The sequence below is a fragment of the Capricornis sumatraensis genome, chromosome 21 (assembly GCF_032405125.1).
Source record: "Capricornis sumatraensis isolate serow.1 chromosome 21, serow.2, whole genome shotgun sequence".
Taxonomy (NCBI): Eukaryota; Metazoa; Chordata; class Mammalia; order Artiodactyla; family Bovidae; genus Capricornis; species Capricornis sumatraensis.
Window position 1 is genome coordinate 47,185,298 of NC_091089.1, and position 27,948 is coordinate 47,213,245.

The window sequence follows — 27,948 nt, forward strand, 5'->3', positions numbered from 1 at the left end:
ATGGGAGCAGGGGTCGCAATGAGCATCATACTCCGTGGCAGGTCAGTATGTGTATGTCTGATCCATGGGCATAGCGACAAAGGTTGGGAAGCAGGATTCAGAGAAGCTGTCTTTGCTCATGTCAGTGTTCAGATAGTTGATCCGTGTTTAGTTACGTGTCTAGAAAAGACATGCATACCTACTTTATGGGCTAGAAACTGCAATACTAGAGAGCCTGTGAACTTAACACATTCTAATTCCCTTCCCTGGCATGCCAGGGGAAGGTGAAGATATGCCAGATGAAGATAAATGTATCTCTTAGGTCCAAGAACAGGGAGGACCCCAACTGTCTCATTTTTTTTTTTTTTTCCTCGAGGAGTGGTTTTAAAAATGCAAACAAAATGAAACAGATGAGAAGAGTTGCAGATTACATTTCTGACAATGCGTAATCTCCGCTTGTTTGAGCATGGTCATTAGGAAGCCTTCTGATTATTCTGGCAGCTCTGGTTTCTAACTCCCTGTGGACAGAAAGAGGCATGAAGAGAATTACATTTCTCCAAGGGTTGGGTCAAAGGTCTTTCTGTGCATTGGACAGCTGGCTCGAGTCATATTGAAGTGCCGTGGCCTCAAGTGTTCCTAACAGAATAGCTGATGGCCCTGTTGTCAGTTTCTTTACGCTCACTATCTATTACAAATTAAGCTGAAATTGTGGATTCTCAAAAATGAGGGGAGAAAATCTCCACCAGCTCTCCCCAGTGTCCTGTGTTCATATGGAATCCCTGGTGGTAAAGGCGGGTAGGTACCACACACTGTGTGCTGAATGGATGCCCATGCCAGAGCCACCCTGATCTACGCCTAGGAGGATGAGGTTGGCACTGGCCCCGTGTGCCCCCAGTGGCAACATATTAGTAAATTACCGCAGACATTTTAAGTAGAGTGTTGTCCTTGAAATGCCAGTGTGCAAACGACAGATACCCACATGTGCCCTCTTCCCAGCCACTGGGATACAGCCATTCAATAAAAATATCACTGAACTGAGAGTGCAAGACTTGGGTTTTAAGCCTATCGCATACTAACCTCGTGGTGTTGAGCAGGTGATTAACCTTTCAGAGCTTTAATTCACTTATCTGAATACATTCAAATGTTTATTTCCAGCAGTGTGAGTCTGGGATGCTTTGCCTGAAGTGTGTATGAGCAGAGCAGAGAGGTGAGGCGAGTCCTGAGGTACCTGGGCTCTGTCCATGATGTGTGATGCATTGCATCAGTTACACCCTCCTCAAGGTGGGGCTGAGCCAGAGATGGGGAAGGCCGCGGGGAACAGCACTCAGCAGAAGGATCAGAGACAGGAGTTCAGGTCTCAACTCAATCACTTTCTAATCACGTGGCCTTGGGCAAATGACTTAATGTCACTGGATCTTCAGAATGGAATTACTGATACCTATTCAGAAAACTTGTGAGAAACAAGTGAGATTTGTCTGATACACTGACACATATGAGAGCTTATTATGTAAAGGCTAGTTATTACCATCAGTTGCCCACTCCGTAATGGCTGATTATTTATTATTTATACCTTTGGAGTACCTGGTATCTTCCAACATGACATAGAACTCAGCAAGGGAAAGATTTGTTCTCTTAGTGTTGGGTTCTATTGTAAATGTTTCTAAATTGCCCCCAAGTCTTCCCATTTAGCTTTCAGCTCCCAAACTTGATCATTCTTGGAGTGAAGGATTGCACAGTGTCATGCACAACCTAGATCTAGGATGTTCCTTTATCCCCTAAATCCATCGTGAAAGCTATAGTCGTGTAAACAGTTAATATCATGTATTAACTCATGGTATATCATGGTATCTGCATCCCAGTCACCCACTGGGATCTAAAAGAATACATGCAACTCCCAAGGGACTCTTCCCCATGTGGGGAGATTAGAATCCCCCCAACTCAGGGAGCCGATCCCATGCAGTTTTTCCATGCACCCAGGTCTTGTATACAAACCACACACCCTGTTCTTCTTTCTGTGGCCTCTTGAGAATGGTTCAGAAGTTTTGGTGGACATAGAGTACCTTTAGGCACCCCGGAAAGAGAATTTCAGGCAGAGAAAACAGACAGCACAAAAACCTTAGTGTTTTAGGACACTGACCATGTCAAAATCCTAACACAGACACGTTCATGCAAAACTCTTTGTGTCTTCCACTCACTCTTCTGTAGACTCTTGTTATGGGCCTGCCATATCTGAGGACTGTGCATGGCCCAGAAACAGATGCAAAGTCATCCAAGGTCCAGAGCTGCCCTCAAGAAGGTCACAATTTCTGGTCAGAGACTCAGGACATCTCTGGAGGGGTGTCCTGAAGGGCATTACACAACAGCTGCCTGTAGGGGCTTTGGTCTGGCTGATGGAGCAAAGTTCATACACCCTACATCATTATCAGTGTCATCATTGCCATCATCCATGAGTTAGAGTAATTGTTTCCCCTGTCAACCCAGGAGCTATCAGAAGGACAAGGCATGCTAAGTACCAAATGAGTGTTACAGGTAGAACATGGTAAAACAGTTCAGAGAAGGGAGGTTCGAGAAACTTCTTAAAAGACTTGAGTCTTTCTTTGGACCTTAGTGATGCTCATAATCTGGATGGCCAGAGAGAAGTGGAATATCAAGGTTTATTCAGGCAGAATTTATAAATAGAGGGTGATATCTGGGCTGGGATTTCACTGCTTTTAGGGAGACGGCTCAGGGAGTTACCAGAGCTGGTGTGCTGGAAGGACTGTATAAACTATTAATGGCCCAGAACATCTTGACTCTTAGCTCCTCCTGCTTGACTTCTTTAGGCTTGTGTTTCCTTTCTCTGCTGTGCAGCACTTGGGGGAAACTTTTGTCTTGTCCTCTCTCCTCCTCTTTTCTCTCTTCCCCTCTTTCTTTCTTTCCTGCCATATACCCACAAGTGCCTGCCAGCCAGGTACTGTGCTTTGTTTGGGTCTTAGTGTCCTCTCCTATAAGTGAGAGTTTACAAATCCTTCCTGAGTCTAGGGGGTTTCCCTGGTAACTCAGATGGTAAAGAATCTGCCTGCAATTCAGGAGACCTGGGATTGATCCCCGTGTCGGGAAGATCCCCTGGAGAAGAGAATGGTAACCCACTGCAGTATTCTTGCCTGGAGAATTCCATGGACAGACCATGGGGTTGCAGAGTTGGACACGACTGAGCGACTAACACTTTCTTTCTTCTTCCTGAGTCTAACACCATGTGTCCCCTGCTTGCCCTCAGCCTTCCCTTGCCTCCACCTGCTCCCTCAAGTCTCTGAGTTGGGAATGTCAGCCTCCAAAGGGAAAAAGGACCTGGGTCAGGGGCCTCCCCAAGGCTGCTGAACGTCACATGGGCAAGGCAGCATTTGCTGCTCCCAGTTTTACTCAAGGAGCCCACATTCCGTCGGACGGCCAGGGGCTGCCTGCCTCATGCCCCAGGCTCACAGGCCTCCGTGCCCTCCCAGGTGCAGGCAGCTCTGGGGAGTGGGCAGGAGCCATGGCTTTGATCACACACACAATAACCTCAGCACCAAGGCATCCATGCTAATGACTTTTGATTACGAATGGATTAAATGGGACAGCAGCTGCACAGGGCAGCTTTGATTCAGGCCTGCTCAGTAATGAGATGCGCAGGCACAGGCTGGGAGGCTGCAGCCAGCAGCTCTGCCCAGCCCCCAGCCCACCTCAGGGCAGGGGGCACTTCTCAGAGATGCAGAAGAAACCAAGGCAACTCACACAGACCCTTCACTAAGCTAGCCTCTGGGGTGCCCTCAGCCTCTTCGAGGTGTCCCTTGGCTGCCCTGCCTGCTGTGCCCTTGGCCATTTGTTCACCCATGCTCTCCACCATGGCTGCGGGAAAGCAGCCTGTTCCCTCTGTGTTCCCAGGAGGCAAGGTGTGAAGCTGCTGGTTAAATAGCAGCTGCTCTTCTGAGATGAATCCCAAGTCCAACTCAGGAGCAGCCAGCTGCACAACGGATCCAGTGGCTCCTCTCCTCACCTAACCATGGTCATTTGGCTTATTGGAAACAGTAGAAATCATAGTATCCTCAATAATGGTCTTTGTTTATATAATAGGTGTGAAGGATGTTCATGACCACCATCCCAAAAGTATTTTCCCCAAACCCCGTGAGCTCAGCAGAATTTTTGGATCTCTTTCAGATATAAGAAAGCTGAAGTTCAGACAGTAAGAAGGCTTTTCCCAGGTGCTTGTGTGCACCCTTTCTGGATTGCTGGGGACCAGCCTAAGCTCTGTCATTCTGCCATGTAATCATCTACCAGCTCCTCTTTCCCCGTATTGGAGAGTGTCCTGAGCAGATCTAGTTTCTGATGATGGACTCATGAAAGCAGTGACCGCCTGCATGTATCTATTTTTGTATACAGATTTGGGGGAGGGGGATGAGCAGCTGCCTTGGCTAAACTGCAAGGCTCCAGGCGGGGAGAGGAGATAAGAGGGATTCGGCACTGAAGCCAAGAGTTCTCGGGGCTGTTAGATACACTAATAAATTTGACCTTGGGACATTTACTGTGTGGCCGAAAGACTTTGAAAGAACACTGGGGAATCCCCTGTTTCTAATAAAAGCTTCCACAGAAGAGCCAGCTTTTCCCACCACCTCCTGCCCACGCTCACCCTCAGCCCAGGAAGGCAAGGTATCAGCCTTCTGCCGAGGTGGCCAGTTAAAACCCAGTCACAAAAGAGCCATGTCCAGAGCCTCTCCACGTTGCCCACAGCCCTCCAGGGGCGTGGGGGCAGGCAAGGGAGAGGACGAGCATGAGGCTTACCGCCAGCCATCGCTCTTGTCGGTGGGGGACAACATGCCCTCCCCACCATCCCATTTCAGTGGTGCAAGTGGAGCCTCACCGCACCCCTTAAGCGTCTGAGAAAGAGGGGGGCAACTGACCTTTATGAAGCACTGACTGCCTAGCCTCTTTACAGGCATGTATTTCATTATTTAAACATCTCTATGAGGTAGCTAGTGTTACCCACATTTTATGGATAAGAAAACAGAAACTCAAGATTAAGCTGCTAGGAAGTACATGAACCTGACTGATGACAATCCAGTATGGGCCTGATCTGTGTTCCCACTTCCCAGGTGATAAAAATGAGCTCCAGGGACAGTAAATGAATGAAATGAGGGCACAGTGCTGGGTCATCAAGGATTTGATTAGGATTCAGGAGTCTCACCTCCGTCTAGCCTACTTTTCACATTAGAGATTGTAGTGAAAGTCACTCAGTTGTGTCTGAGTCTTTGCGACCCCACGGACTATATAGTCCATGGAATTCTCCAGGCCAAAACACTGCAGTGGGTAGCCTTTCCCTTCTCCCAGGGGGTCTTCCCAACCCAGGAATCGAACCCAGGTCTTCCGCATGGCAGGCAGATTCTTTTCCAGCCGAGCCACAAGGGAAGCCCAAGAATACTGGAGTGGGTAGCCTATCCCTTCTCCAGCGGATCTTCCTGACCCAGGGGTCAAACCAGGGTCTCCTGCATTACAGGCGGATTCTTCACCAACTGAACCATCAGGGAAGCCTAGAGATTGTAAAGCCCTTCCAATTCACATGCCGTTTTTCTGCTCGATGGTGCTTGATCTCCGGAGGTACCTTTCCCGAGGTTCTCTGCTTGGCCGCGTCTGCTCGTTCCTCAGGGCTCAGCTGCGTTTTTGCTTCCTCAAGAAAGCTTGCCTTGATCAGGTTGCTCTTAACTCTCTACCCTATCCATAATTTTTTTTTTAACTTGTCACAACTCTAAATTACACTTATTTCTGTTATTCAAAATAATCATCTCCCTGATTAGACTCTTGAGCTTCATGAGGTCAGTATTTCTATCGTATTTGTTCATTGGTGTATCCGGAGAGTGTAGACACTGCATGGGCTTGGCACTCCCATAGACTCAATAAGACAAAGTTGAAATTTAGACCCGAGTGGAGCCAGAAAACAAGAAGGAGCATGGGGTCCAGGGGTCTGAAAAAAATTCACATCCAGCGAATTCAACCACAGGTCTGAAAAAATTCACATCCAGCGAGTTCAACCACAGGTCTGAAAAAACTCACACCCAGCGAGTTCAACCAAGAGGAAGATGAAATAGGGCCAGGTTCATCTCTTAGTCTTTTTAGCTGCTATAACAAACTATTGTAAGCTTGTTGTTTAGGCACTAAGTCGTGTCTGACCCTTTTGAGACCTCGTGAACTGTAGCCCTCCAGGCTCCTCTGCCCATGGGATTTCCTAGGCAAGAATATTGGAGTGGGGTTGCCATTTCCTTCTCCAGGGAATCTTCCTGGCCCAGAGATCGAACTCCAGTCTCCTGCATTGGCAGGCAGGTTTTTTACCACTGAGCCACTAGGGAAGCCATTATAAGTTAGATGGCTTATAAATAAAAATTTATCTCTCACAGTCCTAGAGGCTAGGAAATTCAAGATCGAGGTGCTGACTGGCTTGTTATCTGGTGAGGACAGATATCTTCCTGGATCTTCTCACTGTGTCCTCACGTGGAGGAAGGGGCTAGACAGCTCCTTGGGGGTAAGAGCACTAGTCCCATTCATGAGGGTTCTACCTTCATGACATCATCGCCTCCCAAAGGCCTCGCCTCCAGATACCATTATGCTGGGGTCAAGATTTGACATGGATTTTGGGGACAAACCAACGTTCAGACTATAGCAGGTTCACCACATTTATCTGAGATTTCCTGGGATTTATCTTGAATCCCTAATAATGCAGGTTCCTCACTATGGCCTACACGCTGGATAAATCCCACATACCTCTCAGGTTTCCTCGCCCAGTGCATGCTCAGCATACCTCTCGTTCTGAGCAGGATGGGCAGTGCGTTTGCACACAGGCCCACTGTCCACATCTGTTCTGCACTGAGGCTCTCTGTTCTCAGTCAGACCTAATACTCATGGGTTGTGAACATATGTACACCACCACCCACCCCAGACTTCCCAATTTTTGGAAGTAACTCCATCCTTTCAACTTCTAAGGCAAAACGCTGGGTGCCACCCTTCATGCCTGTCTCTCCCTCTCACTCCGCAGCCAGTCCATCAGCAGATACTGTGGGCTGTTCTCAACACAGCAGCTGGGAAGCCTTGAACAGTGTAACTCAAACTGTGTGCTGTGTCTGTACTCTGCTGTGCTTCGTTGTTCAGTCATTTCCAACTCTTTGCAACCCCAAGGATTATAGCCCGCCAGGCTCCTCTATCCATGGAATTTTCCCGGCAAGAATACTGGAGTGGGTTGCCATTTTCTTCTCCAGGGGATCTTCCCAGCCCAGGGGTCAAACCCAGCCAGCTCTCTTACGTCTCCTGCATTGGCAGGTGGATTCTTTACCCCTGCCCCACCTGGAAAGCCCACGTCCTGTGTCTGCTCTCCTCCGAAGACTCCCCATGTCCTTTAGAGTGCTATGCTATGACCGAGACCTCGGATCTAACACCTGATGGCTCTGTGTGGCATGGCCTTGCTCTGCGCCCGTCTCCAGCCACCATCCCCTTGCTCACTCTGCCCCAGTGACACTGGTCTCCTTGCTGTTTTACCACTACACCGAGCTCATGTCCATGTCAGTAACTGTGCACGTCGTGTTCCCTCTGTTAGGATCGTGCTTCTCCAAATATCACACAGCTCACTCCCCTACTTCTATCGACTGAGATATTCTCTTGTTAGATAGACCTTTCCTGACTGGCTCAGTTTAAAGCAGTACATCCTAAACTCTCCCCCTTTATTCTGCTTTATTTTTCTTATCTTTTATTACAATTGATAGCTTATAGCATTATTTTATTTTTACTGTTATCATTTTACTTTATTTTCTCTTGCTGAAAACAGACTTTTTTTTTAACTTTTATATCCCAGTTCCTAGAAAAATATGCATTTATTGAATGAATTTATTTCATGAACATCAGCATCCTTCACATTTACTCCATTCAAAAGCTTGGCTTACTTCATGCACAGATTTGCACAGAGAGCATGTTAGTTTCTGGACATTGCTTCATTCAAGTCACCTGGTCTGTGTTTCAGTCCAGTTGTCAGTGGTCTATAGCGGATGGTCCCGTGGGCCCTGGGGTATGCTGGAGCCAGCTTGTGGTGGCAAGAGGCAATAGGGCGCATCTATGGGACTCGAACTGGTGGGAATATTTACACTGTGGAAATAGGCAAATGTCTTACATCAGGCCGTTTTTTCTCCCCCAGAAAGTCAGTTATTAAAGATTTTTCCAGGACAAGACTTGTTAGTAGCAGTTACTCCTTCCACTGACACAGAGCCACATCTTGCGGAGGCATTTGTAACCTAGATGATGACGACACCAGAAACCAAGGGAAGAAGAGTTATAAGCCCTTAGCATATTCTACCTGAGGATGTATCGATATAAATATACCTGGTCATCAAATGTATTAGGAATGGCCAGTGGCAGGAGGACCAAGTATACTACAGTGTGGGCACATGGGAAAGACTGGAGAATTTATGGGAGAGGCTGTGTCTGAAATCCTCTGGGTTTAGTGTCTGGCTCTTTACTTGAGATCTGTGGCGTGGAGTGGGCTGAGTAGTTTCCTCATCTGTAAAATGGGTTCATATTACCTGTTTAACGGGGAGATCTTGATAGTAAAAGAGGCAGTTAGCTCCTATTCCTCAGAACCAGGGGGATGAGTTTTACTGAGGCATATTTCAAGTGAATAAAGGTAGAATTTGCTGAAGACTAAAACAGGGAGCGGCACTTCCTCAGAATGATTCAAGCTGGGTGTCCATCTGTCAGAGAAGTTAGAGAAGGGGATTCCTACATCGGAGGGAGGCTGTTCTGAATAATCAGCCCCTGGATCCCTTCTACGCTAAGACTTCTAAAGCCAAAAACATCCTTAGGCAAGTCACTGACCAATTTTTTTTTGCCTCATTTCCTCCATCTGTCAAACAGGCAGGATAGTTTCTGTCCCTCATGCGTTTCATTGTTGTTGAGATGATTACGTGAGATCATCACCTGAAATGTTTTTAGATTTAGGAGTAAAGATATTTCATCACTATCATACTTCACCATTCTTTTATAAAACCACTTTACACCTTGGAATAAAGCAGCATTCCCTGTGATATGACTATGAAGAGCGCCTGTTGTCCTGCACTCAACAGATAACAGAGGGGAAATAATTAAAAGACAGCCCTATTGTCAAATTATTGTCAGTATTATGTGGAAATAAACTTGTCAGTTTTAGAATTAGGATGCGTGTTAATATCCCATGAGGTCAAGGAAAGCCCTAGGGTGAACGGGGGAGATGAGGCCACTGCTAGTGACACGCGCCTTGTGTTTAGCTACAACAAGGGTTTAGATACAGCTTCCCTACCCTCTTGTTCCTCTTGTCCCAGAGTTAATACTTGCTTCATATAACTCACCATGTAGCAAAAGATCCTCTGCCCTCCAAATTACAGGCTACTCTCACCTCTATTCTTAGCTGCAGTTCCTTAGATCTAGAATTTCTTTTAATCGAAAGACCTAGGGATTCCAATTCTTCTTATCCGGTTAGAAATGAAACACAGCAAATAGCTATAGTGGGAACACTTACAGTGTGATGATGGAGTAACTGGTTGATTATGGACACTTTCCTAAAACCAGGTTTATGTGGAGAGAAGCAAGAGGCAGCTTACTTCTCCAAAGAATGGTGAAGTATGATATTGATGAGATCTCTTTACTCCTAGATCTAAAAAATGTTTCAAATGATGATCTTACTTAATCATCTCAACAACAATGAAAGACAGAAACCAACAATGAATGGACAGAAACCATCCTGCTTGTTTGACAGATGGAGGAAATGAGGCAAAAAAAATAAAAAAATTGGTCAGTGACTTGCCTAAGGTTGCTTTTGGCTTTAAAAGTCTTAGTTCAGTAAGAGATGGAGAGCCTGGATTCTCCTAAACATACTTAGGCCTCACCAGCTTCTCAGTTCTGTCCAGGGTCCTGCCTCTGCTTCAACTCTGCCACTCCTCCATTTTCCTATGATGACTCAGTCCCAAGTACCTTTAGTAATCGACAGTTTATGTGATGCCTGATAGTGCTTTGGGTGAGGAGCAGGGCCATCCATAGCCTTTTCCAGATTCACAGCTTGTCAGATCATGAGATGGTCTTACAGAGTTTCCCATGTCAGGCATGAAATACTGAAGGCCAGGCACGGACATGACTTGCCCAAGGTCACCAGATGAATTGCCAAGTGTAGCCGTGAAAGTGAACATTGTCAGTCCCTTGGTGGGCCCTTTGTGCTATAAATAAAGGACTTGGCCATATGATTACTAAGGGGGTTTCAGACTAAGTTAGCAGCTACTTCCAGTCCTGCTGATATAGCATCTGTGTGTTGTATTCATTCTGTGCAGCCTCAGTGAGCAGTGTCTAGAGATGTACCCTGCCCCACTGAGCCAGCCAGAAATTCTGAGCAGGCTTGTCCAAAACTATGTGGACTGGGAGTCAGGCACACATGTGATTTCAGGGAGAACCAGTTAAAGGATACCTTATTGGGGGAAGAGATGCAGGGAGATATAGTCCACATATGATGGCTTTTGATGAAAAGGAAATATCTGTTTTCCAGATAGATGATCTTATTCTTGAGAGTAAAATCATAAGAAACCATTTTTAGTAAAGTTAGTTGAAGCAGGACTATGTGAAGCAAATACATACACACCCAGGCAGAAAAGAGTTTTTGGTGAACCAGCTGCTTCCAGAAGTCCTATATAAAATACACGAGGAACAGAGTTTTAACAAAGTCCCGGGATAGATATTTCAGAGAACCATGCCTTCTTCAAAGTTGTTATGCTAGGACTCTAGGCCTGTTTTCCAAGGGTGTTCTGTTGGCTTAATATGCTGGAGAACATCATTAGAAGTATCTTTAATGGTGAAGAATCATTTTGGAAACAGCCACATGTCTCTGTCCTCAAGGAGACCCTGTCCTAGGAAATGGCAGGACCAAGTAAGTACACAGCACATACAATGGTTGTAACATTGTACAGTCTCAGAGTGCAAGAGCAGGACCATTTGTGAAAGAGATTGCATGTTAATTGTGCAAACAGTTTTCAAATAGAGTCTCAAAGTCATTTTCATTTCAACCACTAGCAAGGAATATCAACAAACAAACAAGTTCCACTTGGTTAATTAAAATAAATAAGCAAATAACCTGATTTACATCCTTAAAAATACTTAGTAATCTTTCTAATGAAAAATTGTAAGCAGAGGTATTTGGTAAACAAAGGCTGTCCTTTATTTATTTCTATAGTTCAAGAATATTAAATTTTGATTTATCAGTTTTTATTGGGATATAGTTGCTTTATAATGTTGTGTTAGTTTCTTCTGTGAAGCAAAGTGAACCAGCTCTATGTGTACATATAACTCCTCTTTTTTGGATTTCTTTCCCATTTAGGTCCCCAGACAGCACTGAGTAGAGTTCCTTGTGTTATACAGAAAGTTCTCATTAGTTATCTATTTTAGGCATGGTAGGGTATATATGTCCATCCCAATCTCCCAACTCATTCCACTTCCCCTTCCCCCTGTCCCTTGGTATTGATACATATGTTCTCTATGTCAGTGTCTTTATTTCTACTTTGTGGATAAGTTCATCGGTATCATTTTTCTAGTTTCCATGTATAAGCAGTATTCTACAATATTTGTTTTTCTATTTCTGCCTTACTTCCCTCTGCATGACAGTCTCTAGGTCCATCCACGTCTCTGCAAATGGCACAGGTCTGCTCCTTTAGATGGCTAAGTAATACTCCATTGTATATATGCACCACATTTTCTTCATCCGTTCCTCTGTTGACACACATTTAGGTTCCTTCCATGAGCTGGCTTTTGTAAGCAGTGATGCACTGAGTATCAGGGTGCATGTATCTTTTTGAATTATGGTTTTCTCTGGGTATATGCCCAGGAGTGGGATTGCTAGGTCGTAAGGTAGTTCTATTTTTAGTGAAGGACCTCTATACTGTTTTCTATAGTAGCTGTATCAATTTACATTCCCACCAACATTGTAAGAGGGTTCCCTTTTCTGTACACCCTCTCCAGCATTTATTGTTTGTAGAATTTTTTGATGATGGTCATTCTGCTAGTGTGAGGTGATATCTTATAATTTTGATTTGCATTTCTCTAATTATTCGTGATATTGAGCATCTTTTCATGTGTTTATTGGCCAACTGTATGTCTTCTTTGGAGAAATGCCTACTGAAGTCTTTCACTCATTTTTAGATTGGGTTGTTTGCTTTCTTGATATTGAGTTGCACGAGTTATTTGTAAATTTTGGAGATTAATCCCTTGTCAGTTGCTTCATTTGCAAATATTTTCTCCCATTCTGAGGGTTGTCTTTTCATTTTGTTTATGGTTTCCTTTGTTGTGCAAAAGCTCTTAAGTTTAATTAAGTCTCATTTGTTTATTTTTGTTTTTATTTTCATTACTCTAGGAGGTAGGTCAAAAAAGATCTTGCTGCAATTTGTGTCAAAGAGTTTTCTGCCTATGTTTTTCTCTAAGAGTTGTATAATATCTGGTCTTACATTTAAGTCTTTGATCCATTTTGAGTTTATTTTTGTGTATGGTGTTAGAGAGTGTTTTCATTTCATTCTTTTACATATAGCTGTTACATATAATTTTCCCAGCACCACTTACTGAAGAGACTGTCTTTTCTCTGTTGTATATTTTTGTCTCTTTTGTCATAGATTAGGTGACCATAGAGGTGTGGGTTTATCTCTGTGCTTTCTATCCTGTTACATTGAAATATATTATATGTTAATAGAAATATATTTCTATTTTTGTACCTGTACCATACGGCAAACACTGTATTGCAGATGTGCTCATTTGTGGCCAACGCTTTGTGACCCCATAGACTATAGCCCGCCAGGTTCCTCTGTCTGTGGAATTTCCAGGCAAGAATACTGGAGTGTGTTGCCAATTCCAGCTCCAAACACTGTACTAGCTAGAAGGAAAAAAGAAAAGGAGGAAGGGAGGAAAGGAAGCAGGGAGGGAGGCAGAGGGGGTGAACTTGGTTAGGGAGAGAATAGCCACATGATGTATCAGAGCAGACCCTAGTGAGTCCTCGGTCAGCAGGGCTCAGGAACGAAGCTCCTTTGGGAAAAGTCAACTTGAATTCAGAGAAATGTGAGGGGAAGATCAAGATGTTACCTTAGATACCTGCACTGTGAGGCTGCGTGAGGCTGATGGGAAGTGAGAAGTTTGGCTGTTCCATGCATGATAGGTCGTCTGAGGTCTGACTGGCTGTGGTTCCAATGTCCCTGGGCTGGGGATGAGACCCTGACACCTTAGGGAGGGAGAAAGCACCGTTTCATTTAGTGGTTCCAGAGGGAGTCATGGATGCCTTAGACAGAGGAATGGACTTGCCATGATCTCAGAGCTATGTTCAAATTCCAGTTCTGCTACTTTTTGCTCTCATAACTCTGGGTAAATCAGTTAACCAATTTGAGCTTCAGTTTATTCAACTGTGAACTGGTGAAAAGCAATACTATCCTACATTAATAATGTGAAGATTAAGAGGAATATTAAGTTAAAGCATCTACCTGGTACAATAAAGGGCCAAAGTAGATCCTAAAAAATAATAATTTTAAAAAAATCATAATTGCCTAGAGTTCAGGGTAGGCTTTCAAAGGAGGAGATTCTTCCACTTTACCTGTGGCTTACAAAATCTGTGGCTACCTTCAGCTACAAGGCTCAGCTCTCACTGGATCCAGCTGGACTTTATCCCTTTTAGATATTCACCTGTAATTGTGATTAATTGCTCTAGACTTGGCCTGAGAGACCCAGAGTCTCAGCCAAATTGGCTGCACTGAGCTGAGGAGCCAAGCTTTTGACTCCAGCACTCAGATGCTCTCTGAAGCAAGCACCTTCTGACTTTTCCATTCTCTGCTGCTGACTGAGCCTAGGGGTGTAAATCAGTTCCCTTGGATTTGCCAAGGAGATGCATTAGAAAACTTTAATACTAGTCTTGGAGCCAAATGAGCAGATCATCTGGTCAGTTTGAAGCAGAAATGCGGTACCGGATGAGAAGGCAGAGATGGGACTGGGTTCTCCCCTAGTATCCAGCTTTGCTTGGGATGTTCAGTGAGGGCAACCTCCTTTCCTGGCATTTACAGACTTTGGGAATAGCCCACGGATGCTTCTGATGCAATGTGAATTTTGCATTTTGTTCAAAGAAAAGAACCAACAGCCCAGATCATACTCCTGGAAAGCAACATGTCCTTAGCTCCTTTCTTTTCTGATGTTAGCTATGATTTCTTTTTAAAATTTATTTTATTTATTATTTATTTGACTGCACCAGGTCTTATTTGGGGCATGCAGGATCTTTAGTTGTGACATGTGTTGCTGTGCGCAAACTCTTAGTTGTGGCATTTGGAATCTACTTCCCTGACCGGGGATTGAACCTGGGTCCTGTGCCTTGGGAGCATGGAGTCTTTACCACTGGACCACCAGAGAAGTCCCTAGTCATGCTTTCTTAAGTATGTAGTCTGCTGAACTTGAGATGAAAAGAAAAATAGACATCGCTGCCTGCACAAAGTGGAAAGAAAAGAAGAGAAAGCATTTTCCTGATGAGTAACTCATGGCAAGTATTTAAAAGGCTGATTTCTTAAAATGAGGCCTGGTCATGCATCCATTCCACTCCTAGTAAGAGATTTCTCTCTGAGCATTTTTAAAGAGGTAAGCTGGTTAATTCTCTTACTCCAGGTATATTCTGTTAGCATTGAGTGGCTTGTTCACTACGTAGGGGCCTTGTCTTTTAAGATATGCAATTTCAAATTTTCTTATTATAGTTTCCAATCAACTAGATCTTAAATGGAAATTCCATATAAAATGCCAGTAAAAGGTGTGCCATTCTGGCTAAAGTGGGATGGGCACCTGGATCTCCCCAACTCATCTTCTCTCACCCACTTTGCAATCCCTTCTTTAGAATCCAAAGCTCCTTAGGGCACAATTTGGAAACCACTGTTCTATAAGTGTCCTTTGCATGGTTCACTTTGAAATATCAGGGGCATCATAGAGGACCTGATAGACCTTCTATTAATAGACACTACAAAAGTAGTGGGGGGCATCATGAAGTATTATGATGTAGTGGAAGGGAACATGCGTTCACCAAACCAGGTTTCCATGCCTCCCTACCACCTGCAAATGGTGGAACCCCAGAAATGACTTAATCCTCTTGAGCTACTTTTTACCAAAATGCATAATAAATGAGAATAAACATTCATGTCATTAGTTTATACCAGGTTTACCTCTGTAAACTTCCCACCCAACTCCACAAAAGATGCCCTTCATCCATGAAATCCACTTTCCTTGGTCAGCAGAACAAGGCATTTAAAAAGAATTTTACTTGGAAGTTCAAAAAGGGCAAGATGAGCTTCTGTAGGTTCACCAGGTTCAAATTACACGAAATAAGACTTTTTGTTTCAGTGAGTTCCAGATTAGCGCATTCAGACGCCTCTTCTGTTGTTAGGCTTGGTACTTGTGGCTCTAATCTGCAAGAAGGATTAAATACATGCTCACCCAGAAGTTGAAATATTATAACTGTGACTTGGACAGCAATGAGATATGCACACCATTCTAAGAGCATAGGTTCTATGTACAGGATCACAGGTAGAATCTTTAAAAGCAATGTAAGAGCTCTTTTGGCTGCATGTCTAGGGGAATCTGTTACAGATCTCACCTATAAATATTAGAATCCCATTATTTAAAAAATAATAAAAGAAAACTATAAGCCATCAAGACCAGACTTGCTTGGGGTTATATTCAGTTATTATTAGTCATCCTCGTTGCTCTTTGGAACAGAGCCTGAAATTAAGACTGGAGGTATCAGTGGTTTCAGGTTTAACCTTTAAAATTCCTAGAGGCTGAAGGGATTTAGCTGAAGGGATTTAGCAAAAGGACACTCAGCCCAGCTAGGATGGCCACTTCAAGTGTGTAACTTAGGCTGTGAAGAAGCTGGCTGCCCGGCCCCTGCATCACCCACCCTACATGCTTTGGCAGTTAGGATGAATGCTTTCCGAACTGTCAGGTTGCTTACCTTTGGTTTGGATGTGGATGTGACCGCAGCCTCACTGGGATGGTGACCCCGTGTAGCAGCTTGAGTGACCATCTGTCTAAATTCCTATTTGCACACCAGTAATAGAGACACAGCACAGGACTATCTCTTTGCCCTCCTGTCTGTCCTTCCAGAGAGTGTAGACAGCCTCTTAGAAGTGTTTTGTTGGGGAGAATTCCTGGAAAAAAAGAGAGAGAGGAGACTAGATAAAGTCTCTTACACCTCTTTTATCCCTGAGATTAGAGAGACTGGGGTACTGAAACTGTGGGGCCGAAGGAACGTGGAATTCATATTATACACGGTAAAATGAGACCTGAATAGGTGAAGTGACCCCAAAACAGATCCCATAGTGAGTGGAGGCAGGCCCAGGGCCAGGACGTGAGTTTTCACCCTCTGAGTCTAAACTTTTGTGCAACAGTGTCCCAGCTATCATCCTGTGAGGAATAGCAACCAGGTGGTTCCATTTTACCTCTCTTAATTCAGTGGCCACACTTCCTTCTGTGTTCCTGGAACTCTGTTACAGGCTTACTCACGGTTGGTTCCAGAGCCTTTTGCTTGGTAGAAACCAAGCTCTCTCCCTTAGCGTTCTTTCCTTTACTCTGTCTTAACCCCTGACTTACTTTGCTGCTCTTCCCCCCCCCTTTTGAGTCTCCCAGCCCCGGCTGTTAGATCATCTAAAGATTTCTTTGCATTGCATACATATGGTTGGCTTTGTTGTTTCTGATTTGTCCACTGGGTAAGCCACTCTTTCTGGGCCTTAGTTTCTAGTTGATTCCTGACAACTCCAATCGCACACATAATTGGGTGTGTGTGTTGCTTCCTGGAACACTGCCTTCCACACAGGCTATCCCCGACTGTTCCGTGGTTTGAGAAATTGGGGTGAGATGCAGTTCATGGTCTATCCTGTAGCCAAAGTAAGAAGCAAGTGAAAACTTCACAACATAAAGAGGGAAAAAACATCCATTTCCTACAAAAATATAGGAAAGGGAAAGGAGAACAGATTGAAAAGAGGACAGATGAGATAAAAAGCATACTTAATGAAAAGGGAAATTTGAAATAGGGCCATTTGTTCTCCCAAAGCAGTCTTTGCTTTGTTCCTTTATCTGTGTACCTGCTTACCTCCGGATCTACCACCCACCCATCCATCCTTCCACCCGTCCATCTCACATGTTGTCATCTGCTTTTCTGGCCCACATCAAGCGAATATTGGGAAAGAGGAAATATTGGACCCAGAGCATCCCTAGCACAGCCAGGCTTCATTGTGTCCAGCTGCGTGTCTACAAGGCTGAGATCCTTTCAGCCACATGTTCAGTGTGAGCCCCAACCTGTGTTGTATCAGGAATCCCCTTTCCAGATGCCTGTGTCCTGGGTCAGCCAGAGGAGGGACTGGTGGAGACATACTAGGCTCCACCCTACCCAGATATGATGTGTCCTTTTGATGAGGGGAAGTGATGTTCCTGGGGCTGGAGGTCACAGAGGGAAGTGGAGCAGCCTCCTCCCCTCCTTTGAAGGAAGCTCTGGAAGCTGTAGAGTTTAGCAGGTGAAAAGGAAGCTGTTTGAGAGGCAGTCTGAGGCCCATGGAGGTCCCAGGGTGATGCTGGCTGCAGCTGTGCTGGGGGTGACTTCTGGTGCCGGAAGCAAAGGGATCCCATCCAGTGAACTGGGTGTGAGAGGAATGCTTGTGAAACGAAAGCTGTTTCTCTCACTCGAGGGCCCCACAGCTGCCTTCATCTTCCTCTAAGCCCCCTGCTCCCCAGCCTGCCCTTTGGGCTTAGAGAAACCCAGAAAAAAAATTGAGCTTGCGCCAAGAGAGAAAGTGCAGCTCCTCCAAAATGGAAAGCAGGGTCATCGTCCCAATGTTCTGAATGTGGACTGTTGCAGAGAGCAGGGAGACGTGTCAGGAATGAGAACGGTCTGAGACAGGGCCCCAGGATCACTGCCCAGCTCCACCAGGGAGATGAAAGAATTTTCTCCTTCCTTTGCCTTTTAAATGTAATTCCGTCTACCCTTCTCCCCCACACCCGCCCAGCTCTCTTGCTGGGAGCAGTGCAGACATTCAGCCATCCTGGGAAAAGGCAGGATCCTTTTCATTACTGCCAGCCTGATTGAAGTCCCCAGAGCTAGGGAGGATTGAATTTTCCTCCCTCTCTGCCTCCCCTGTCCTGAATCTCTCCCCACACAGCTAGGATGCTCCGAGAGAAGTGAATTGGTGTCCTGTGGGACGGGATGAGGATGGGATCTGGTTGTGGGGGACAGTTTGGATGGTCTGTATCAGTGCTTTTGAGGACACTCCTTATGGAAGGACATTGTCATCTCTTCTTGGCCATGCCTCCACCCCTGAGCCCATCTTCCGTACCTTCAGGATAGAGGCCAGCAGCCAGTCATGCCTGGGTATGAGGGTTGGACCAGACCAAGACAGTCACTCGTGGATGTTTCTGCAGAGGGGCCAGGGGTCGTGAACCCACACAGGCTTGTTGTTAGTTTAGCAGTGGGACTTGAAGAAGCCACTTCTCAACTTTGTGCAAAACAAGGACTTAGTCTGGTGGTTTCAAATTTGTTTTAGTGGCAGAATATTTGTTCTCAAATGAAACTATGTACATGAAAAAGAGAAAAGCTGAGCTGTGCTGATTGAAAGGAGGGAGACATGGACAGAGTGGGGATCTTCTGTCTGTACCACCTCCGCTCCTCTAGTTGCCCAGCAGAGGTGGCTCCTGAGCTTCCTGGGAGACTCAGTGATTTCCTCATCCATCCAGGGACCTTTGGCTATCTCTTTCAAGTCCTGACAAGACCGGAAGTCTTTTTTGGGGGTCCAGATCTAGGTGGTCTTCAGTTCTGAAATATGGGAGGACTTCCCGTTGTGTATTTCTAATCTGTACCTGAGCTCCACACTTTAGTGCCTGAGGGTCAGTTCTTTCTCCTTTCCTGGGAGCAGAATGTGGAATCAGCTATGAAACAATCAGCTCTAGAAAGGGGTGTGTTCAAGGGGTGTGGTTTATATTTTGCCCTTACTGTTCTTTCTTCAGTTTAACCTTGAGACTCATGCACTGAAGCATAAGCTGTTATTCTCTACTAAAATCTATCATGGACATAGAAGGACGTGTTCCCATGTTGGAGCTGATTAATTCATCCAGATATTTGAATGCTTACTTCATACAGGAAGTGCTCTAGGTGCTATGCATTCTAGGTGTCATTTCCTCTTGTCAGCTTGAAGGATGTCATAGGCCATCTCTCACACATCTCAGCAGTTTAGTCATTCTAGTCCTCACCTCTAGTTTGACAGTATTCCCTACTTTTAAGTTATTTGACCAACAGGCATTCGATGACTAATTGTATGTCAAGACTTTTCTTGAGAAATGCAATAGTTGTGTGGGATATAAACCATTGTCTTGTTGTGCATGGACTTGTTTAGGCTAAAAAAGGAAAATTTAAATACACACACACACACACACACACACACAACAGCACAAGATAAAACTTCAAATAATTAAGAACTAAGTTGTAGGAATTCCCCGGTGGTCCAGTGATTAGGACTCTGCTTCCACCACAAAGGGCGCAGGTTTGATGCCTGGTCAAGGAACTAAGATTCTACATGCTGTGTGGCACAGCCAAGAAAGAAAAAAGAACTAAATTTCATGCATCTTTTGCTTTTCTAAGAGAAGGGAAAAGGATATAAGTTTTCCAGAGAGGATGGGATAGATCCTAACTTGTTGAGCTTGGGCCATAAGGAATAATAACCCAAAATGCCGCATCTCTATTTCCATTCAATCTGGATATGGTCATTACTCAATCCCAAGCCTCTGATTTGACAAAATAGTGCAAATGCTAAGATGCTATGAGCACCCCTGTGGTTTATTTTCTGTTGCAGTGTCTCAGAACTAGGAAGAACTAGACGCTTTGCTCTCACTTCTGTTGTCTCGTAAACCTCATAAAAAGGCAGTAGAAGAGTTCCTGCCATACCTGTGTGACCTAAAAAAGGCTGTTTAACCTCCCAGAGTCTCGATTTTCCCATCCATAAAGTGGAGATACTTTCTATCTCATGAAGGAGTTTCGAAGATTAAAAAAAATTCTGTAAAGCAGCAACAATGATGCTGATTCCCACCCTTCTTCCTTAAAGTACACCATGGCTAGCAGCAGATAATGCAAAGTGAGCCGCCTGCTGGGGTTGCTGAACCCCTTTGCCGTGTCTTCTTCCCACTGCCCACCTGAAGGAGCTCCGCGCACTGCCGCCTTGCCATTTTCAAGGCTCAGTTCAAACTCTTATTTTAGTAACCCCACCCTGACATTTCTTGCCTTACGTTGTTCACAGTTTGATACTAACAGTCTACTCAAACTGACATATGTGTGTCTTACCCTTGGACCAAATTGTATGTTCCTTGCAGGCAGAGACGCCTTATAATTATGTTCCGGCCCCAGTGTCTCATGAGGTGCCCTCGTGGCTTGTTGTTGGTTGTGTTTGCAGGCACAGGGGCTGAGCTGCCTCTCTCTCAGGATGGTGCCACCTTTCCAGGCAAATTCCACGTCCCTGGGGTTGGGGGTGTGGCGGGGTTGGGGCGGGGTTGTGGGGGTTGGCTCAGCGGGAAGCTACCTGCAGGCCTGGGTGTGGGGAGAGAGGTACAGCTTTTGCAATCTCCACCTCCTTCCTACTGTATCCCAGAGTTTACACCACTTTGTGCATCATTTTAGGCAAAGTCATTGCCTAAAGAGCAATGAGCTCAGTTGAACTTTTCTGAGCTAAAGAGCCCAGTTGAGCTTTTCTAAGGCTGGAGGCACTGCAGCCCAGCATGACTTCCTCTCTTTCTTGAACCAAACAAAATATTGTTACAGCAAACATGAAATCTTTCTTATTTTTCACAAACGCTCTCCAGGCCTAACAAAGCTAGCAAGCAGTCACACTCCTTGAATCAAAATAAGCATCTGCCTCTTTTCTCTTTATCCTGCTTTCCCAGCATTTTTGAGCAACAATTAAGAATGTGAGTTTTTTATTAATTTATCTTAGGACTTCACTGAGTGTCTTCTGGATAGCATGCAAACATATTAAAACCTTAACTTTACCCTTTAATATGAATTGAACACAGAGATACAGAACATACACAGCCTGACTTATCCATCAACATTGTGCATGATAGTCAGACCCATAAACTCTGAGTATTTCAAAAGTATATAAAATGAAAGGCAACATACAGTAAAGGGAAACTGAGTTGCGTGCAGCTGGGGAGAGGATAGGGTCATTTTCACTGGTCTGATTTTTAAAAGAGAGGAGGAAGAAGCAACAGCCCTCCCGGAGGACATGGGCCTTTAACTGTCTCTTTTACTTGTGGTGTCACAGAATAATTTGATAGTAGGAAGGAAGTCAGGGACTCTCCCCCTAAAGAAGTGTGTGGACTCACATGTAATTTGTACTTACAATCTCAGGGACTCTGTGGGTCTGTTGGAATCCATTCATAGTTCATGCTGCCTAACTTAAGACTGAAGGATTGATCGCACCTAGAAAGAAGATAGGCGAAGGCAGCAGAGAGTCAGAAATAGAGTAGACACAAGGTGAAAAGGCCATTACTTCCGGGCTGCTAGCCTGCATTTGCCTGTTGTGATTCTGCTACTTAGCCCTGGCTCTGGGCTCTGTCTTATCCATTGCTGATCAGTTGTCCTGGGGACGCTGTATGCAAACTGTTGAGAGGTATCACTAAGGAAGACTTCTTTGTTCTTTTCCAGCTCCTCACAGCCAGTGACCTTGCAGCCAGCGACCTCAAAGGATTTCAGCCACAAGTAAGTTCCACTGATCCTTTTATGAATTTTGGTTGTGAGGAAACAAAGTTGGCACCAGGGCACAAGCCCCCACCTTGGATTTCCAGCGTCTCTGACTCAGGGAACCGGCCTTGACAGTGACTTGGTAGCTTGTCATCTCCCACTGGCTCCTCTCAACTCATCACAAACAAAACCACCTCTTTCTGCTTCCTTAATATTTTATAGTGCGAAAGAGAGTAGACCAAGCTGCTTGGAATGTGTGGTGGTGGGTGACTCAGCATAGGAAAGGGTTAAACCAAGAATGTAGAAGGTGGGATTTTCTCCTGCATTTCTCCTCTTTGGTACAGGGTACTCCCATTTGTGGAATCTTTGTGAGCAAATACCTTGTAGCCACAGTCTGGGGGCCAGGTTAATCTCAGACTCTGCAGAGGCAGATGGTTGAGTTTTGCTGATCTTGGTTAGAAAATGGGCCATTATTATCTCTGGCCAGAATGCTTTTTGGAGGTCACTATGAGCAAGCAACAGGAGGCACAGGCAAAGTCTCTCTTGGGACCTCCCTGGCAGCTTTGAAGGTGGAAAATCACCTTGCCTGTCTTTGGAAGGAAGCTTACTGTCTCCACACAAAGGCATAACCACATACACACACACACACACACACACACAAATGCATACCCAACAAACATAGTCCTTGTGTTCCGCATGGATCTCAGTGTAGATAGAATGTGTATGCAAAGACGGGTAAATCCAAGAGCAGAAATGAGCTCTGTCACCCCTGCCTCTGTTCCCCCTTGAGCGGGAAACTTCCTGTCACTCCCCAACTCAGTGCTGCCCAAGACCCCACCTGCCGCACCTCTGCAGGGACTCCCAGAGGCAGAGCAAGTAATTGTTAATACAAGAATTCCATAAACTTGAGGATGTTTTCTTCTTTAAACATGTTTTATAGCCAAGAGCTCACTGTACCCTTACTACACTTCCCCCGTGTGGAGCGTATCCTGTGGGTCCCCTTTCACTGCCGGAGGAAACTGAGGCCCCAAGACCACTGAGAGCACTGGGGGCCAGATCGGAAGGAGAGTAAGAGGCTTGGGGGAGACAGTGAACAAAATCCACGGCCCCGCTGGTGAGAGTCAAAGATAAACCCATGTACAGTTTGGGGTGTTTTGATCACAGCTTGTTAATCCTTCTGTCAGGACGCAGTGAGGTTTTAAAAATAGTCAGGAAGCCTTTTGACAATATTGAAAAATGATAATTTATTCAAGTAGTTATTCACATAATGTACACAAGCTTTCAGGTGAGCTCAGAGAATGTAAAACAAAAATAAAAGAAAATTGATCCATGTCCCACCCACCTCCACACCTACACTCACACACAGTGGCATCCCGGCCAAAGATTTATTTTTATCTGGAATTTATAAAAATAAAGGGGGGTGGGGGGTGGGAAGAGGCTTTGTACTATGTTGTTTTGTGGCTTGAAACGGATACATAGTGGAGACTGACTTTATGGAAGGTGTGTGTGTGTGTATGGGTGTGTGTGTGGTTTTGGCATTATTTCTGAGTTGATCAGATTCTCTCTCTGTTTGTTGAGTCCACAGTTCTAAAGATATTTGATTTAAAATGAACTGTTGTTAGATATATTGGGGGTCTGCCCATCACACTTGAGGCCATGATCCTAGAAAAGCAGCTCCCCTGCTCCCTGCCGATTACACTGCGGTGGTTGGTGCAGACGGCTCACTCCCTTCGTTCCATCTGACCTTTCCACATTATTCCATTTGTGTGTCATTCCCCCGCGGCTGGAATATAAATGTGTATTTTTCACTCCTCAGGATGCATGTTCCTGAGGCCAGGAGGCCCGGGGAATCTTGTGGACAGAGTGTAGTGCCCAGATCAAAGTCAGTTCTTCAGTGTTGTTCCTAAATCAGAAAGGCCCGGATGTGTCTCGAATCAACATCACCCTCTTGGGTGCTTTTCCAGAGAGAAACAGAACGTTGCCCACACGTTTGGGGCTGTGCACCAGTGCATTGGCTTTTGTTATTGTTTTCCCTTCTCTCTGGGTTTCAGGTGAAACTGAGCCCCAGGCATCCTGATGTCCAGTCATTCATGGGTGTGTTCCTTCCCAGGAACTGTCACTGACTTTCAGGAGGCAATTCACTGAGGACCCCTCCCTGGGCTCATTGTCAGTGGGCCTGTTGGCTTTCACGTGATCCACAGTCACCACTTGCATGGAAAAGTTTTTGTCTTTTTTTTCCTTCCCTGAAACATTTCCTGCTGCAGCCTCTTAGGGAAAACAGTCATGATTTTCTCCCTCATCCTTGCTGCCCCTCTGGTTTGAAGGTGTGGAGAGCAGTGAGTGTATGAGTCTAACCTCTCCTGTCTCCTGTCTCTCTCCTTCTTTTCTGCATCCAGATAAAGAAGAGGTGGGTCAGGAAGTCACTGCCAGCCTTTCTCCCTGTGATTATTGGTTTGTAAAGGCACCATGTTCATTCCTGGAAATAAACACATTACTTTGAAGGTAGAGCCTGATGCTGAGATTTTACAGCCTGTGCACTAGGGTTGAGAGTTCTTCCTGGGTCGGTGAGCTTGGCTTCTGTTCTGGGTGAGCAGGAAGAACTGCCTCACCGGAGGTTACTGGTCTCAGTAGGTTGAAAAAACACAGATGGAAAGCCTCCTGAAATTCACACCTATGTCACCCAGACTCTTCTCTTAATATTTGGTCCCCTGCAAACACATCTTTCATTTTCCAACACCTTGTTCTTCCCGCCTTTGAAGGAATGAACATATTTGAGCCCCCTCTCTTATCCTTGGATGACTAGGAATGAGGACCCTCATCTACCTTTCCCAGACCATCTCTCTCCATTCTTGAAAGGATTAAAAGCAGCAGAAGCTTAGTAGAAGCCCCACAGTCATGTGACTTCTTCATTTTATTTTTACTCTTTTTTTTCCTCTGAGTTAAGAGCTATAAGTTGTCCACTGTAAAAATTTTAGAATATGTGAAAGTGGTAAAAAAAAGTACAGTCTTCTAGTTATAAAATAAATAAGTCCTGGGGAATGTAATATACTTCACGGTGACTTTAGTTATATTTGAAAGGTATTAAAAGAGTGAGTCTTGAAAGTTCTCATCACAAGAAGAAATTTGTAATTCTGTGTGGTGATGGATGCTAACTGTAAAAATTAACTAAAAAGAAGAAATTTGGAAAATAGCTGGAAAATTTTGAAAATCTCTTTCCACCCCAGAAACACTTATAATGACCTTTTGGGGTATAGTCTTACCCTAATTATTGTGCAAAATGTACACATCTATGGGATTTTTTTAAAAATTGACATTCATATTTTATATGCCTTTTTAACCTTCTTTTTTGTTTGTTTGCATGCTTTTCATGTCACTGGAAAAATCTTCTAGCAGCTAGCTATTTTTGTCTTCTTGCTAGTACCATCATTCATTCACCACGCCCCTCTTGCCAGACATTCCGTTCCTTTTGCAGGCTGAGCTCTCCAGGAGCAATCCAAGGCAAATGCGAGATCCTCTGCTCTCATCTAGGATACAAATAGCAGCCACAGCTTCTTTGCAGTTAGTTCTTTGTCTTTCCTACAGGCATCTGGCAGTTGTTTAAATTTCATAGTGAAGTGTCCGTGTATATGCCCATGGGCATTTAAGCACATGCTTACAAGGGCCCTGGTGGGGGATGTTAGGAAGAAACAACCATAGCATGGGGCCCAAGCTCAGATTCAAGTGTCATCTGTCCATCTGCCGTCCTGGAAAGCAACCTTGAGAAGATCCATCCCCCCAAAAGAGAGCACACACTAAAGGACTTGGTTCTCACCTGCTTCATAAACGCCCCACTGTCTCAGAGGAGAGAGGAGGCTTCTTATAGGAAAAATTGGATTTTACTTCAAGTATGCCTCAATGACAGGATTTTGGGAGGCAAGTGTAATAGCTGTTATATAAGGGTAGCTATTTTAAAGAAATTTCTAAAATGGCTATTGCTGTTATGGCCAAGGGGACATTTGCAGTGACAGGTAAGAAGAGTCACTCCGAACACACGGAAAACATTTTTCAGTTCAGAGAAAACAGGACTTTCAGTTACTGAGCTGCCATTTCATTCAAAGATGCCCATGGAGATCTTTACGTAGAGCTACGTGCTGAACAGACTCTTCCCCAGAATTTGGCAGTTCTGGAATATTCTACCACTATTAGCTTTGTGAAGTTGCCTAATGGCTTTAATCCTCATTTTCCTTATCGAGCAAAAAAGCTGTGCTGCTTATCCCACAGACTGTTGTGAGGATCAAATGAGACAATATTGTAAAAGTAACCTAGCATGGTGGCTGCCACATATAGCAAATTCAACTTTTCCTTTCGTTAGAGAAGTGTGTGCTTAATTGCTCAGTTGTGTCCAACTCTTTTCAACCACATGAACTGTAAGCCACCAGTTTCCTCTGTCCGTGGGGATTCTCCAGGCAAGAATACTGGAATGGGTTGCCATGCCCTCCCCCAGGCAAAGAAGTTTCAGTTCAGTTCAGTCGCTCAGTCATATCTGACTCTTTGCGACCCCGTGGACTGCAGCACGCCAGGCTTCCCTGTCCATCACCAACTCCTGGAGCCTACTCAAACTCATGTCTATCACGTCGGTGAAGCCATCCAACCATCTCATCCTCTGTCGTCCCCTTCTCCTTAGGTTAAATTATTTAAGAATTCAGAGGAAGGAGAAATTGTATCTATGTGAGCAAGCAAAAAAGTCTTCTAAATACATGGGCCAAGATAGGTGAGAAGGAAGTGAGGCAGTGAACTTACTCCAGGGCAGGGGAAGCCTGGATGAAGACCAAACCAAGGGTGGAGATTCTTGGGTGTGTTCTGGAGACAGAGTGCTTTAACTGCTCTGGTTTAGATGGAATATGGTGAGGATATAGCTGCAAATTAGGTTGGGACCAAATTGCACAAGGTCTCCAAAGTCCAGAAAAATAGGCACACTAGTTTAATGATCCTCCATTAATTATCTAATGTTTATTATCTATTATTCAACTTTAATAATATGTTGTTACAAAAGCCTTGATTTGGAGCATGGGCTGATTTCTGTGGTGTAAATATCTCCCCAGTGAACAATTTTGAGCTGTCAATGGTTTAATAACCTGTTTGCAAAGTCTTTGACAGTCAGTTTTGCCGAGTCGATGTGATCAGTTCCCCACACACCCCTGGGCCAGCTTCTGTAATCATTACCACTTGCCAGTCTTATTTCAGCTATACTCCCAGATACATATGTATTTTTAATTTTAAATCTGGGGAAAGTAGTTTTTAAAAATCCCAGTCATCATGTTATTTTACTCATAAATAATTTACTAAGCTTTTCTAACAAATAAGGCCTTTAAAATATATTATCATAATGCTATTATGTTATTGGTTTATGTTATTATTACCTATAAAACATTATTTTAATATAATATAAAAGTATTATGTTATTGTTACCTATAAAAGTAATAATAATTCCATAGTATTTTCTAATCCCAGTTCATGTTCGGATTTCTCTGATTATCTTAACATGGATTTTACAGTTGATTTGTTTGAATCAGAATCCACATTTTAGATTTTGACATCTGTCTGAGAACAGCAGAGCCACTGAAGGCTTGAGTATGGGGAAGAACCACAACTGTGATGCAAGAAGGTTGTACCATAGTTAGTAGATGTAATGAAATGAAGAGGGGATTGAGCCAGTAATACGCCTGGGCTGTTGGTCCATATGAGATGTAGTAGGGAATGAAGCTGGGCTGGGGTCAGTGGGACATGTTCCTGAGGGAAGAAATGCCAGCTAGAGTATAGGGGCAGAATCAATGGGCCTGGTAGCTACTTGGCTGACTGGACAAATAAGGGGACTGTAAACCCAAAGGAGGTACAGTTTAAGAAGTTACAGTGTTCGTTCCTGGATTAAGTGTGATTATCCCCCAGTGTTCAAAGGAGGAGGACTTTGTCATCCCTAAACAAACCCTTACTCCATTTTCCTCAGGCCCCACAATCAGTTCTACTTAAAGACATCAGGAGACATAACCGTCTGCAAAATATCCTGGGCTCCATGAGTCCTAACCCAGAATTTTTCAATGCAAGGACTCCAAACATTTTGTGAGGAGAGGCTAGTTTTTAGGAAGGTGTGACCATGGAGTTTCTGAACAGAAGGAAATTCGAGCTGTGCACATGTCCCACCAGTAGAGGCATGGTGATGG

The 27,948-nt window shown here is 44.5% G+C and overlaps 1 protein-coding gene across 2 annotated transcripts in view; it reads left to right on the forward strand.

Annotated features, from left to right (window-relative positions):
* The window catches only part of SETBP1 (SET binding protein 1), a 381,560-nt gene that overhangs the window by 162,546 nt on the left and 191,066 nt on the right, over positions 1–27,948 (forward strand). For both annotated transcript variants that reach the window (XM_068993998.1, XM_068993999.1), the window contains exon 2: positions 21,716–21,769. In XM_068993998.1, coding sequence (XP_068850099.1) covers positions 21,716–21,769 — 54 coding nt within the window. The remainder of the gene's footprint in view (positions 1–21,715; positions 21,770–27,948) is intronic.